The 15752-nt window shown below is 41.1% G+C and overlaps 1 protein-coding gene across 11 annotated transcripts in view; it reads right to left on the reverse strand.

The window, feature by feature from the left end:
- pkp4 (plakophilin 4) overlaps positions 1–15752 on the reverse strand; it is a 123989-nt gene that overhangs the window by 89658 nt on the left and 18579 nt on the right. For 4 of the 11 annotated variants that reach the window (XM_084725232.1, XM_084725231.1, XM_084725227.1 and 1 more), the window contains exons 1-2: positions 13478–13604; positions 8843–8976 (exon numbers count right to left, since the gene is read on the reverse strand). In XM_084725232.1, coding sequence (XP_084581358.1) covers positions 8843–8976; positions 13478–13493 — 150 coding nt within the window. In that variant the 5' untranslated portion in view covers positions 13494–13604. Of the gene's footprint in view, positions 1–6853; positions 7030–8842; positions 8977–13477; positions 13606–15752 lie in introns of those variants that run through there. The other 7 variants (XM_084725238.1, XM_084725233.1, XM_084725228.1 and 4 more) reach the window with 4 other exon arrangements.

The following is a 15752-nucleotide window of genomic DNA, read 5'->3' on the forward strand; positions in this document are numbered from 1 at the left end:
CCGACAAGCTGTTGAACCTCAACAAAAGCTCTTACAGCATGTGCCGCCACTGATAATGATGCCGAGGCATAGTGGCGGTAAATGAGAGTACCTCACAAAGGCAATCTGTATCTCCTCGATTGGAACAAAAACCAAAAAATGCTGCAGCCGTGCAATCACACAGCCACTGCTATTCACATAGACCTGAGAACATACAATTCCTCTGAGAGATCAATAGAGTTGTGTCAGACAAAAAGAACATTGCTTCGGGCCAAAATGAGGAGAGTAAGCAATCTAGGGAGTGTCAATCTGGAGGTTGCTGCGGTGAACAAAGACTGCAGTGACTTGTGCGATTACCTCAGGATCAGTCATTTAGAGAAACTCATCTGAGCGATGTTTGGGCAGAGCATGATATACAGAGACATAAACCTCATTGGTGATTCACCCAGTCAAGTACCTAAACTTCCTAAGTGGGCATACGCCAGTCCAAGGACAGCCCAGCAGTATTTACTGAGCTTCCACCTTCCTGAGTGCAACTTCTGCTCCCCAATGACCAGGTCCTCTGTGTGTGCTGTTGACGGTGGCAATGATTATAGTGATAATGATGATGATGACAGTGATGGTGATGAGTATTAACAGGCTAGTTGGGGAGAGATCTCCTGGGGCTGGGTTCAAAACGACAGCGCTGTGCCGTGCCAGACGCACACACCACTCCTTTGACATCATGTCACATTGGGAGCAGATTATCTCCTCTTCCTCTTTTCCTTCTTTTCTGTTTTCCTCCACCTTGACAGCCTCCTGCCACTGCGCCTTGGAGAACCATTCACAGGTGACAGGCTCTCTGACTCTGCCTCCCTCCATCATGCTCACGCTCCTACTTTTGTCCTTTTCCCTTTACTCACCACCCTCTGCGCCCTCCCTCTGTATCTGAGCGTTTTGTCTTTCCTCTGTATATCTGAGCACTCTCCTTCACCTGTATCCCCTCCCCTCTGAATCTGTCTCACTCTTTCCCTCTCACACTTGTTCTGCTCCCCCATGGGGTAATTGCTCGGAGCCAGGCTTCCATTTTTATGACTATAATCGAGGCCAGAATGCTTATACCTCTAGATTTCTCCTTGCCTGTGTCACAGCAGCAGCACCAGGGAGAGAAAGGCAGATAAGACCCAGAGGAGTGGAGAAAATCACTAGTCGATTGTAATTAGAGTCCTTATTTCGCCTATGGAGGTGGAATAGACACTATCGCCTGCAGAGAGAGAACTCAACCTTTCTGCTGCGCTTATGGCATGGAAATGCATAATGGCAAAAACACTGGCTTGAAGCTTTGCCCTGGCCCCAACTATTAACTCCTTAAGCTGGGTCACTTAGACAAAGATGACTCTGGCTTCATTAAAACAGAGACAGAGGCTCGCATCGGTATCTCAAGTGGGTAATATTTCAGCAAGCTCATCAAGAAGGCTTTAAGAGGGTGCTGGAGTTGTAGCACTCAAAGCAAGGTCAGCTCATGGGCTTCGCAAAGAACGATGGTGCCTGTGTGTGTGTATGTCTGTGCTTGATTTGGATGAAAACCAGGTCACAGAGTGTAACTCCAGTTTGCTATGGAGAAGCAGGAGGCGGACAGATTTTTCACATGTAATGGACTCCCAACAAAGTGGGAAAATTCCACTATGGGGTTTTCTGGGAGGCAATGTGTTGAAACACCGTAGCGCGGCATGCCTAAGAGGCCATGTCTCCCAGTTGTGTGGTACATATAGGCATGTCCAGGCGCAGCTAATAACAGCATTACTCTGAGGGCAAAGCCTCATAATGGAGGAGGAAGAGAAGCACACCAAAACACAATGTTTCCAAGGGCAAGAAACCACAATCTTGATACTAGAAATTATCTGCTCGACAGCGCTTTAGATTGCAGGGACTAATTTGACCGCAAAGTCAAATTTATGTTTGAGGGAAAATCTCTCCACAACACAGAAAGGATAAAGAACTAAATCAGTTTCTTCCTCTGACCCTGTCTGAAGCGCTTGCTCTCTTGCTGCAACCACATCTGAACTACTACAAAATGCAGCAAGTATGCAGCTGGTGCATGTTGACAACAAAAACAACAGAAACTGCTTTCATCACTCTAGATGACGCCTGAAGTTTTGTTGATACTGGACATCAGCCAGCTGTTTTTCCAGGTAAAACTGTGAGGCTTTGCTGCCCTGGTTTTTGGCTGTAAGTCTATTTTGATATCTATTTCTACTGAAACTGTGTAAGATTGAGAGCAATGAAAAATGGAGTCAAATTCTTCGTACATGTACACATATTTGGCCAATGAAGCTGATTCTGACTTGTCATTCTTTATGGCTGCAAATGTGCAGTGTTTCCCCAATAAGCCTTGACATTTCAAGTTAAGTTAATAAAGGGAAAATTTGGCAGTCAGCGTTGATGGTAAATGTAGTCAACTGAAGCAATAAATTCTCTCTCACTCCGTGTCCTTTATTGACTGAGAAATTTGAATTCTCCTGCTGCAAAGTCTGTTGTTCTTCCTGCATCCAGTGTTGTTTCCAGATGCTTTGAAAAAATCCATACTGTCACTGCCCACCATCGACACAAACTGGACATCCACATGACAAGTGCCAAATTCTTCCTTTAATATGTCAACTATACATAGCACGTTTACTCTCCAACAATGTGCAAGCTGTCAGTAGCCTCGTCATCATCTACTGTATCATGCTTCCCACTCTTTCCGCTTCCCCAGCCTACTGATGCTGTAACATAAACAACTAAAATAGGCATACTGAAAAGCCATTGAAGATGTGTGTGTACATTAAGGAGTGCTTTGTGTGGATAAAATCAAAGTTGACGCAACAAAAGCCCCCTCCCCCCGCAGCTATTCCTCTCCTGGGAGATGCGGTTGGAAGCTGAGATGAGGGCAGAGTGATCAATGAGATGCTCTTTAAAGACCTGACCTCACACTCATTGATGCCTGTTATGTGGGTGCTTCAGGCTCCGTTCCTAGACAACCTAAGGGCTCCTGTATACTTGTTTCAAAATCGAATTTGGCTCGTTCTCAAAAGGATGTCGAATATGGTGCTGGGTGCAACTGTCAGGATAGTCCAACATCTACATTCTATAAAAGTATTCATCCATGTTTACAGTATGTGCATTTGTGCCTAAGAACACCTGAATGGAAATGCCAGAAATGCTTTAACAAACAAATAATATTCCCTTAGCAACAGCTCTTGTCCAAGATTTAAACTTTCGTTTTCTTCGGGACTTTTCAAACAAAGACTGTACCACTGCCACCTTCTGATTTCATGTATCAAGAACTAACTCTGGTTTAAGGTGCCCTGTGGAGTTTTCAGGTTGTCTGTACAGCATGGTATCTTCTGAACGGTATGACAGTTTTTTTTCTTTTTCAAACTTGGTACAAATGTCTACTTTGACTACTGAAATCAAATCAGTTCACCCTTGAGTCAAAGGTCAAACTCCAAGGTCACTGCAACTTCACAACTGTCCCATTCACATAAATGTTATATCTCAGGAACACGTGGTGGGAATTTCATTGCATCTGGCACAAACATCCACTTAGACTCATTCATTAACTGACTGGCTGTGGGGTCAAAGGTCAAGGTCACTGTGAGTTCACAAAACATGTTTTTGCCGATAACTCAAGAATTCATGCACTAATAATGACAAAATTTCACACAAATGTCTAATAGGATAAAATGACGAGTTGGTCAACTTCACTGTGACATCATCCCCTGTACTCTGTAAAAACAGTCTCTAAGTGAAGACAATATTTCTCAATGTCTTCTCAACATATATTATACAGGCATGGATATAATCTGAAACTTGTCTGGTTGACAGAGGTGTACAACCCTGAGGTGGTTATTCTCTCTTGCAAAGAAACTAAAAGGTAAAAACACCATCATTGTTATTCATTAAAATGTACTGTGCACATCCTTGAGCCCTGACAAATGTGTTGAATGCACTTCCCTCATAAAAGCAACTTTTTTGAAAATTTTAAATCCTGTATTGTTTACATTCATGTCTTGCAGCATTCTTCGCCCTAGTGCATTATTTTCGTGACACAATCAGCAACTGTCAATCAGCAGAAGAGCCTTGCAAGTGAATACACACAGAACAGGGATCCACTTGTAAATACATATACAATGACCACCTCTAGCGGTCAAAAACTCCACAGGGCACCTGTAGTACCCATTTTACTATGACAACCAGGTAGGGTCTGCCAAAACATTAAAGTTAAGCCATTATCACAACTTTGTTTCAGTCATGTCAGCCTTTGACGCACCTGCTGAAAGTACAGCAAATCTCACATAACCATAACTATTTACCTTCAGTCAGTGTGTGATTGTGGCCTTTGTAGGGGTTCATTACAAACACCAACAGTTTAAAGCAATGTAGCCTAATTCACTTAACTGATTGCCCAGTCCAACCAAGGTTGAGGAAAGGTACAAAACATGAAGTGTATGAAAGCTTAAGGGATGCATTTTTTAGTTCCCTGTTGCCAAAGTAAAGCCAACCCTGGCTTTAAGATGCGTTACAAAGTTATGTCCGCAGTCATAACAGTCCTTTTGATGAGGCAATCTTATGGCACTCTGTTCTGAATATTTTCGTAGATGTAAACATGTTGGAAACTCACCCGACATTTGCATATTATTTGGGTAAACTGCAACATTGACTAAAAGCTAAGCAGCAAAGAATGGATGAAAAAGAAAATCATGCCAGTTATCAGTTTATAAGATTTATTCAAATACCTTGCCACACATTTAAGTTTTTACTACATTTCACATCTGTACACATCCATGTATGACCTTTGGTGATTTCAACTGAAGCAAATTGTTACGAGTTTGCTGTTGCAAAGTATTTCCACCAGACAGAAAAGAAAATGCCAAATGTCATAAGTGCTTAATAAACGTGGGTACTTCGATCTGAGTATTGATCGAAGTACCCACTATGGTGCTTTTTATATGAATGTAAATGCACATATTGGTAGCTCAGACAAAATGCAGTCAACCATTTTCTTCATTAAACAGTGGTAAACTGCTGATGACCGAGTGGTTTAAAAACCACTTGATTGAATGTGGCCATGAACACACCTCAGCATCAGTGAACAATACACTGAACTTCGAACTGAACGTCTTGTAAAGCAAACTGGGTACAAGCTTGACTAAAATGAAAAATCTCCATGTTAGATACAGTAGTATCTGGCTTGAGGAGTTTCCCACACTTGAACAAATTTGCACATTTGAACAATACCACAATAATACTAATAACTGTGAAAATACAGACATTTAGTGTTTTATAACATACCACTGTTGTGTTTCTATATTGTGGCAGCATCTGACATCCAGTGAAGCACTGACAGACATTCATGTCAGAAGCCATCAAATCAATTATACTTTCAACAAAGAAGTACCCCGTAAAGACATATAGCTTATCATTTTCGGTTTTTACAGACAGTCAAAGAAAACACTTTTAACATCATTAATGAGATTAACAGGGTCCTCTCTTGGCTCAGATCATGCTTTCAGTAACACAAAGAGATGAGAAAAATGGTGATAAAATGCAAAAGAGCTGGTGATTGTACTGCACTGACATGTCTGAAATTTAATAAGAAAATGATAACTGTAGGGCTGCAACAAACAATAATTTTCACTGTCGATTAGTCTAACCATTATTTTCTAGATTCATCAATTTGTCGTCTGTTCCATAAAATGTCAGAAAAATGAGAAAGTGTAGATCAGTGTGTCTCAAAGCTCAAGGTGATGCCCTTAAATGTCTTGTTTTGTCCACAACCCAAAGATATTCAGTTTACTGTCAAAAGATGTAAAGAAACCAAAAAATATTCACATATTAGAAGCTGAAATTTCTTTTTTTTTTCTTAAAAAATTACTCATCAATTATCAAAATAGTCAGAGATTAATTACAGCTCTAAATAACAGTAATAAGCACAATGTGCTACACACCACACAACGTATGTGCTGCAAATGGTATTTTGCTTGATGATTCTCATAAGGAATTGCTGAGTATTAGTATTATTATTTCAAATATTTAAAGAAATATTAAAAAACATCTGCAGTCTTTGGAATTAAAAAAAAAAAAAGTAAACTACACTGAAAAGACACACTAGAGTGCCAGGAATGCTGAATCCACAGAAAGGACTAGCTGTCTGGATGAGTGCCACAGCCTCCCACTGCTTCAATTACACTTAAGATGAAACAGATAAAAAAGTAGGTCTTAGATAATCCTCGAAACAACCCCTTCGGTTAAATTAAAATTTAATAAGATAATAAATATTGAAGAGGGGAAATTTGTAAAGTTAATTCTGAATTACAACACAGTTCTAGGTTATGTGGCTGAATCAAGCTCGAAAAATAGCATGTGTGATTCTTCAAAGCATGCTGGAACGTGCAGAAAGAAAAACATTGACATTTAAACACTTAAATGGGGTCTGTAATAAACCATTATGGATGTGACATCCAGATGGCGGATCAGTGCTATTAAAGGCACAGCGCACAGACAGGACTCTAATAAGCAGGAGCTGCAGCACGACAGCACCAAATCCTCGAATTAATGGCAAAAAGACTGAGGCTTGTTAGTAGTCAGTGGGGAAGAAAGAGGGAAGACATAAATCCAAGCAAATGAACACACAAGGAGAATGCAATCATATGTTGGTGAAAATGTCCTTGTTTGGGCATGTGGGCAAAGCCAGTGCAGCTGTAACTACAGCAGTGACAGCAACCAAAGTTTGGAAAGAGAAAAAAATGAAGGAGTGAACAAGACAAGTGAAGAAAGGCAAACCCTCCAATGAAAATGCAGAGAAAAAGGCATAAAAAATAAAAGATAGTAGAGTCATAGAGTAAACACTTACCAAACACCCAGTCATCTTAAACCCCAGCCCTAACTGCGACCACAGCTACAGCACAGCAGACTTGCATGTTTACATCAACAGCGAGATCCCTCGAAGGTCTGCCTCTTAACAATCACAGGAAAGCCTCACGCAAAAGCGCAGAGGGGAAAAAACACACTCACACAACAAGCCCAGTCTCTGACCTCCTCCATCTTTTCACTCTCACTCACCCTCTGATTTGCCTCTCTGTTAAATACTGAGGAGAACGATCATTTTACAGTCTCTACTCTTTAGCAGGAATCCCCTCAGAGGCATGTCTCCAGTCAGCCAGTCGCTCTAAAAGCTACGGCTCAGGCAGGCTACTTGCTCTTCCTGCTTGCCTGCATGGATATCTGCTCTAACCGGACGAGCCACTGAGGAATACTCTAGGGAAGGAAGTGACATCGACAGGTGCTCCCTCCTTCCTTCCCTCATTACTCGTGTAAACAATACACACTTTCCTGCAGTAAGCCTTCCGTGAGTCATTCGTTAATAAATACCAGAGAACACATTTCATTCATTTCTTCAACTTAAGTGTCACTCAGGGACAGAGAAGGTATGTGAGATGTCACAGAAGGGAATTAACATCATTAATAATGAGCAAAATCTCTTTAGCCCAGTTTGCTCTGTGCTGGATTCCCGGGAATATGGAGAGCTGGAGAGAAGCCAAAGAGGAAAGGAGAGTATGTGTGTGTGTGGCAGAAGGGAGTGTGGATGAATCACACACAGAGACAGGCATAGATGGAGTGAGTCAGAGGGCATGTCCCTCCACAGGCTCACAAGCCCTGCTAGAGATGATCTTCCTGGTTGTCCATTCATGCAAGCCAGGCCATGACTGCGGGCAATGAACAACCAATAGCTCCTCATCAAGCTTATTCCACTTCAATATTTCCACAAGACAAAAAGAGAAAGAAACAAAGTGCACTCCAACCACAGCTCTCCAACAAACAAAAAAGCTCTCTCTCTTTTTTTTTTTTTTTTAATCGTCCCAATCTAGAGATGGGGCCAATACGATCCATCCATGGTATCAGGGCCTGATGATGACGTAAAGCATTCCACTGGGTATCATACTTGTGACACTGATTAGCATTTTGATCATAATTACATAGTGCCACATGTTTTCTATTTGTAAACCCTAGCCTAAGCAGTGTAAATTAAGAGCTGAATAGCGCTTGTCACTTCAAATCTGCATTTGCTTGTAATAGAAGAGAAGCAAGTTTAAAAAATGGAAGTGAAGAAATTAGCTAGCCACCTCACTCATGGTTTAACAACAAACCAGCACATAAATGACAATTACTAACATAAACTACCATGTTCTGAACAGTCACATCACAAACGCATAATAAACTTGCTTTTGGGGAAGATAACAGAAAACTCTCAGCAATACATTAAGGGAAATTATGCAAATGAGGGTCATCTCTCAACCTACCAGCTGCACATGTGAATGTCAAAAGCCAGAATCCTACAGCACACCACAATGGTTGGAGGACACCATTACGCAAGTTAAATTACACAAATTGCACAAGCTTTCCAAACTGAAGCTCAGTTTCAGCCTCACAATAATAACAATAACAATAACAAACATCAAGAAATGAAGAGCCCTGATATTGGTATAGTATTGTTATATCCAAATTCAGATACGTGAATCAGGTCAGAAACTGGAAAAAAGTGGATTGGTACATCTCTATCCCAAACACATAGAAATAACAACTTTCTGTGTTGAGCTCTGTACCACAGAAATAAGTTAAATGATTACAGTGACAACAGGGTGTGTGGCACAAATTCACAGAAAAATAATTTCCACGTATGTTGCCAAGTGAATTTCTTCTTAGTAGAATGTGTGAGTCACCAGTTTCTATAAATGTCACTGTACTTAAATGATTCATAAAAGATCCAACAGCCCCATAGTATGACAAAATCACCATGTATCAGTGGGCTCTGAGTGAAGAATGAAAGAAATAAACACACTACCTGTTCTTTGACGGAGGCCAGGATGTTGTTGGCGGTGTTGTCAGCCTCCATGTTGCGGCCAGTTGAACTGTCGCGGATGGTCAGCAGAAGCCCCTCCTCCGTCACTGGGCTCTGCTCAGGAGCTGGCATTCCTCCTGTGAAGACACACACACACGAACACACACACAACATGATCTGGTCACCACAGGCACTCTTCTGAAAAAACAAAACAAAAAAAACAACAACAACCCACAGTCTTGAACACACATACCAGACTGTGTGCATGCATGTGCAAACACACTACACTCTTTGAGTCAACCACTCCCCGATACACACAGGCGAGTGACGAGGAGTGACTATCAATGGTCACACGCCGCCACCACCAGCAATACACAAACGCACACCCACACACGCCATATGGCTCAAAGAGAAAAAGGCTGTCAATGTTTCACGTCTGTGACAGTGCAAATCAAAGCCATATGGCCTTGAGACAACACACAAGTTAAATAATGATTTGTGTATGTAATACAGACACATAAAAAAAATACAAAACAAACAGAACAGCCAATAATTCTAGTGTAGGAACACAACAATTCTGGAGATGCAAAAGCTGCCCTAAAATACTAAGGATGTGTGCTCTATGGTGCCGTTCACATTTGGACCAATATAGTACTGCTGCCTGGAATTTGGTCACAGCACCCAACGATACCTATTTTGTAACTTTTCGGTCTCTATTATATCAAAAATGTCATTTAAGTTGTATAAAATACGTCTAAACTTCTCAATTCCAACATTGTTATTCATCTAAAACATTCTGGTTTTTATCTAGAACATCTTACACACCACAAAAAAAAATCTCCCAACCTCCTTCTCTCCTCCCCACAACATACAGCTGTTCAGTCAGTCTGTCATCGGAGAATTTAACCCTGTTGTTTAAGAGTCAGAGGAAGCACATGTGATATCCTCCCTGTCACATTGGTGTTTTCACCAAAAACCTACATACAGAGACAGTGCGTGGGGCTTTGGCTCATACGTTTATGTCACCATGCTTTACAGTTGAGCCAGGGATGAGGCAGTTTGGGGGGGACTGGGGGTACTTGGGAGGTCCCCCAGACATTTTAGCGAAACGTGATCCATCATGAGATGACATGAGAATCCAATCTGCCAGGCTTCATGTAATCTGTTTGTGTCTGCACTAAAAGTGGTGCAGCCACTAGCATCCTAGGAGGGACTACTGACAGCTACAGTTGTGGTTTTAGGTGTGACAACAGCAAGCATCTATGGAAGTGACTTGCCTCAAACAAACAATGGCAGCTCCTGAAAAAGTTAGCTTAGAGACTGCAATAGCATCATTTATATCAGAACTGGAGATTATTTCTTCATTCAAAGAACAAAGAATGGCACTGAAGACTTTTCTTGATAGAAAAGATGTTTTCACTCTTCTCCCATCCAGCTTCGGCGAGAGTTTGCTCTGATTGACTGAAGTTAGCCCATGTTAGACGTGACAGACAGATGGTTCATCCAATCATCTGCTAAGTGTTATTTTGATAGCGTCTGCCCTTTTCCAAACAGTTTCTAAGGACGACTTCCCAGATGGCTTTGTGTGGCATCTAGCGTGTCAGGTTAAGTGTTGTCTGCATCAGGGAACCACACTTGTGACCACTTTCGGCTCGCTATGGCCCTCACTACTGTGAGTTTGTGAGTTGGGTGTTTAGAACTGAGTATCATTGAAAAACGTCCTATACTGGCACCAGTACCATGGCTTTGATATGGTACCATTTTAACAAAAAGAAAATGACATTACACATTACTGACTCACTTTAAAGGTGTTTTTCAATACTCAATAGTATTGAAGCAATTCAGTCCATGCCATAAAAGTGGGATGGTAAGCAAGTCTCGCTTTTTCTCCTTCTCTGAAACGTTATACTCTGCTCTGCCACCCAGATATCGTTCTCAACTATGCCAAAATTTGACACAGATATATTTAATGTGAATCTGTACTCAGTAGCCCCAATGTTATTTGGTTGGTACCCTTAAAAGTACAGAGTTTGTAACCCAACCTTAGCATGCACACAGGTGAATACAATCATTTGTGCAAGAGATGCAGTGGAAAGGTTGAAGGAGATGAGCGAGGGCAGGCCTTTGAAAAAAAATAAAACAAAAAACAAGTCAGCAGCCCGACGGAAGAGATAAGGTGTTCCCGTCTCCTTCGCTCTCTCTGGCCTCTCGTCTGGGATTGAAATGAGAAAGTAGAACGAATAGTTATGGTCTCATTATATCTGTTGACAGGGAGAGTGTCAGGGGAACGCTGCTCAAGGTGGATCCATATTTACTAGAAGGAGCCTGTTGAGCCAGACAGGGCAGCTAGAGACTGCGATGGCTGCCTCACAGCACAGGGCTGCAGCAGCAGACAAAAGCAAGGTGGTCTAATAACACAGGAGGTATGCGACTTTAGGGAAACAGGGATTTTACTGTGACTTTTACTGCCTTGGAGATCCACTGCCGCTGTCATCTCCAAGATACGAATATAAAGACATATTCCACTCACTGGTTTCTACACATCTATTGTGACTTGCATGATTTACTAAACCATGCAGTCTAGGTGACGCATGTTGTGGTGAGATGACATCTTTACATGTGCATATATGGAGGGATATTAGCAGCTGAAATCACCATGAAATAACCACATGGTAATTTACAAAATAGCCTTGCCTCTAGCAAGTGAATACTCTCTCCATGAAAATCTCTATTACAGTATTCTAATCCATAATGGCTGCATGAGAATGACTGGAGGGCCTGACGTACAGTAGCTTTACTGAATGAGTCAATTTTGTGCCGACACTTCATTTTAAAAGGGTTAAAGGGTCATATACTGTCATGTAAACTCACTCCCTGACTTGAATTTGTCTGCACACACACACACACACACACACACACACACACACACACACACACACACACACACACACACACACAGACACACACACACACACACAAGTAAGGAATCGTTTAGCTCAGGCTGACAGCCAGTTTGTGTGAGCTGGTTGGGTTGTTTACAATGAGAACATTACAGTTTTTGGCCAGGGATGAGGCAGTTTGGGGGGGGGCAGGGGGTACTTGGGAGGTCCCCCAAACATTTTACTGAAACGTGATCCAGAGATATTCTCAGAGTCTGTCACCAAGACCATTTGCCCACCCTAGCGTTAAATGACAGCTTAGATTCTACTACTACCAAGTATATTAGTCTGCACAGGATATTCCGTGTATCCCCCTGTCAGTCTCCCAAATTCCTTCCCTGCTCATTCACAGTGTTGCAACATGTTTGGCCTGACTCCCACCCACCTCCACTGCAGCCTCTGAATCAAGGACATGGCACTTGATTCCCAGAAAACACAGCAACAGGAAACGGGGAAAGCTGTTTGAATTTGAAAAAGCTCCTCCTCTCTGACTTCTGCACAAACACAGAGGAGAACAACACAGACAGGCCTGCCTGAGAGCAAATTTTGAATCTGACAGAAGTTGCCAACCCGGTCAGGGTGGACAAATTCCTTCCCTTTCTCTCTCAGTATCTTCTCAAAGATGGACAAAGAGAAGTGTGCAGCTACAGATTCTATGGACTGTTATGGTCAGAGTGTCTTCTGCTTTACTGTGGAACTCACTGCTTCTAGACATTACGATGACAAGCTCTCTCCGTATTTTTAAAAGGAAAGTAAAGGCCTATCTCAATCTGGCTTTTAATTTTTATTTGGGAGTAATGCTATAACCTTAGTCTTATAAGTTTTTACATTATTTTTATCCTTGGTGTTTCTCTTACTCCATTATACTGACTTTTATTTATCATTTTTACTGTTTTTATTCTTGCAATTTTTGTTTGTTTTTTATTTGTTTGCTCTCTACGTTGTTTTAATTTTGTTATGAGAAGCACTCTGGGCTGCATGTGTGTTTGAAATGTGATATATAAATAAAGCTGAGTTGACCTGATTGTTATTTAAAGCTACTACAAGGAACTTTGATATTTTGTTGATGTTGGACGTTGATTTTTGGACTGGTAGTGTTAATACCGTGATAACCACAAACTATAACATCAAAAATATAATTATCTACATAAAAATCTCCTCCTGGGTCATTTTTACTGTCTAACCTACTACTCACTGTGACTTTGCCTGGTAAAATGTAAAAGCAGGCTTGTTTCAACTGATTTCATGTAGAATCCAACCTAGTGGCAGACATTAAGAATAACTTAGCCTATAAAAAAACAATCTGGTTGGTCATATAGAGGAATCAGTATTGAACTGCAACTGTTTTATAACAAGTTAAAAATTCCTTGTAGCAGCTTTAAATCACTAGAGCTCAACTATGAAATAGGTCTTATTGTGCCTTTCTGTTAACTTTCATTATTTGATAAAACACACCTTCCATAAAAAAGACTTACTAGCCCATGAAAAGAAGAAAATTCCTCACGCCTTGACCACAATCTGTGTATATAATCTGTCCAAATGAATATTTCTCAGCAGTCTAAACCTAACTGTAGGAAACTGCACACTAAGCAGATCGTAGGAAATAGGACCACAGAAAAAACAACATACAAAAGGGAAAGCAAACCCTATTGAAGGCACCATTAAGCAAAGAAAAAATGTGATGTGTATCTGAGCCTACCTCTGAAATTCCCCATTTTATCTGGTCCAGAATGATTTCACTCTGCTTAGCTCTCTCTGGAGTTTCTCAGCAGCTTTTTGTTAGGAGGAGTGAAGACAACGATGCTGCTGCCAACCTACCACAGTCCTATAGGCACACGGCTGACTGGTTCTTCAACATTTCTCCTTGTGTTTCCCTCCAAATGCTGAGGGGAAAAATAACCTCGCTGAACTGCCTGGCGGTGAAAAAAACTTCTCTCAAACAGTTTGAAGAGCAAAGCTGAGAAGTAGGTGAGGAGCTAAGGAGGCGAGCCCAGTCTGTGCAGATGTCAAGGCTGTCATTAGGTTAATGCCTAAGGACCGTACTGCGTAGTTCCCACAGAGTTAAGATGACCTCATCCTGGAGGCAACAAAGAGGCAATCCAGTGTCTAATTATTACTATTATGGTTATTTCCCCTGACTAAGCAGAAAATAAACACTCTGCAGACGACAGCATGACAAAATCTTTGAGCACAGCTAATGACAAAATAAACATGGTTATTTTTAACAGCATTTCTTTCACTAACACAGAGTTGTTCAGCCAGTCAGCATGAACTAATAATGATCTCTTTTACCAGACACTCTTTCTAGTCAAAGGTAAATCTCCCCTTTAAAGTATCATAATCCTCAATGTCTCCAAGCCTGCCAAGAGAAGTCTTAGTCTGACCCCACCCTGACTCGTCAGATCACGTGATCTGATCTACTGACCTCAAACTCCGGCCACTCCTCTGAGCTTCTTACACAACCCCTCTTTCCATGACTCTCCATTAAATGTGTTTTATGGAAGGAAGGAAAAGGACATGGAAGATACAGCGCAACAAGTTTTAAAATCTGACTAATTCTGTTAGTGTCAAATCTTCTAAAGGGAATGCTGCTTAAAGATAGTTTAGACAGATCTACTGTCCCAGATTCAAATACTGCCTTACTGCATCAATTTCATCTACAGACATGAATTCATCAGTTCTCTGATCTGCCTGAAAGCCACCTGTGCCTTGTGTCACCTTCCCCAAGGAGCACTGCAGTGGCAAATATATTGTCAGCCATTGCACAGGCTACGTTTACACACACACACACACACACACACACACACACACACACACACACACACACACACACACACACACACACACACACTCACTCAGGAAACCAGGTTACTGGGAGAAATCAGGTTAAAGCAGAGAACAGGTTTACATCCACCACAATAACACGATTATTATTGTAACAACGGTCTTAACAGTAAGCACATTTCTCTCAGGGCATATTTTGAGTCAAGACTGCATATTTCAGAGTCTTCGTGATTCATGATTCTGCATTCAAAAGAACTGTTTTCTTTTCTGGTCAGAGGAGAGTATTTGGATTGACAATGTGGTGAGAGTTCAGGCTCTTTAATGGGAGTGTTCATGTATCTGAATTTTAGAAATATCTTGCAGGGTTAAATTTTTTGTGCATAATTAACCAAAAGTTGAACACAATAACAATCAATAATGGATCAACCTGACTTTATAAAATGATACTAAATGCACTTTTTCTCATTTTAGATTTTATTTAAAGGTCCAGTGTGTGAGATTTATGCGGATTCATAGGCAGAACATGGCAATATTCATGTGTTTTGTTTTCATTAGTGTATAATCACATGAAAATAAGAATTGAAATGTTTTTGTTTGTTGAATGAGTGTTTATAATGCATTATGTTTCCCTAAGACTGTTCCACCTCGTCCCTCCCTGCTGCCCTGCAACTGGTGAGTACTTGTTGCACTGTCAACACGTTCTCGTGATAGAACATTTAATTTCAATACAAAATTATAGTCCATTTCATAGCTCAGACTTAAACAGAATACCTTCTCAAGTAGTATGAGTAGGAGCACATGAGCACAGTATTGGACCAGTGCCTGATGCTAGTATCAGTATCGCTTTGTCAAGTTTTTGGGCTTAAACCTACACAAGTAATTGTTGTGTCTAAACCTACCCAAGGAGTTTCTGTGCCTGAACCTAACCAAACTGTGACTGAAAGCTGAAAATATGCTTTTTAAAAAATAAGGCAACTAAGTCTAAAAAATTGTTAAAAGTGACATTAGCTATACAGAGAACACAAAGTGAAAAGTACTGTGCTTGATCTATAGTAGCTAATCTGTAGAGTTGCATGGGGCCAGGCAGAAGAGTCTTAGAAAAAAAAAAAAAACATTTATATCTACAGAGGGCAGGGGTAGTCTTCCACGGTAGCCCAGAAACGACATATCAAACACTGGCTCTAGACACA

The sequence above is a fragment of the Lutjanus erythropterus genome, chromosome 8, assembly GCF_056507025.1.
Source record: "Lutjanus erythropterus isolate fLutEry1 chromosome 8, fLutEry1.hap2, whole genome shotgun sequence".
Lineage (NCBI taxonomy): Eukaryota > Metazoa > Chordata > Actinopteri > Lutjaniformes > Lutjanidae > Lutjanus > Lutjanus erythropterus.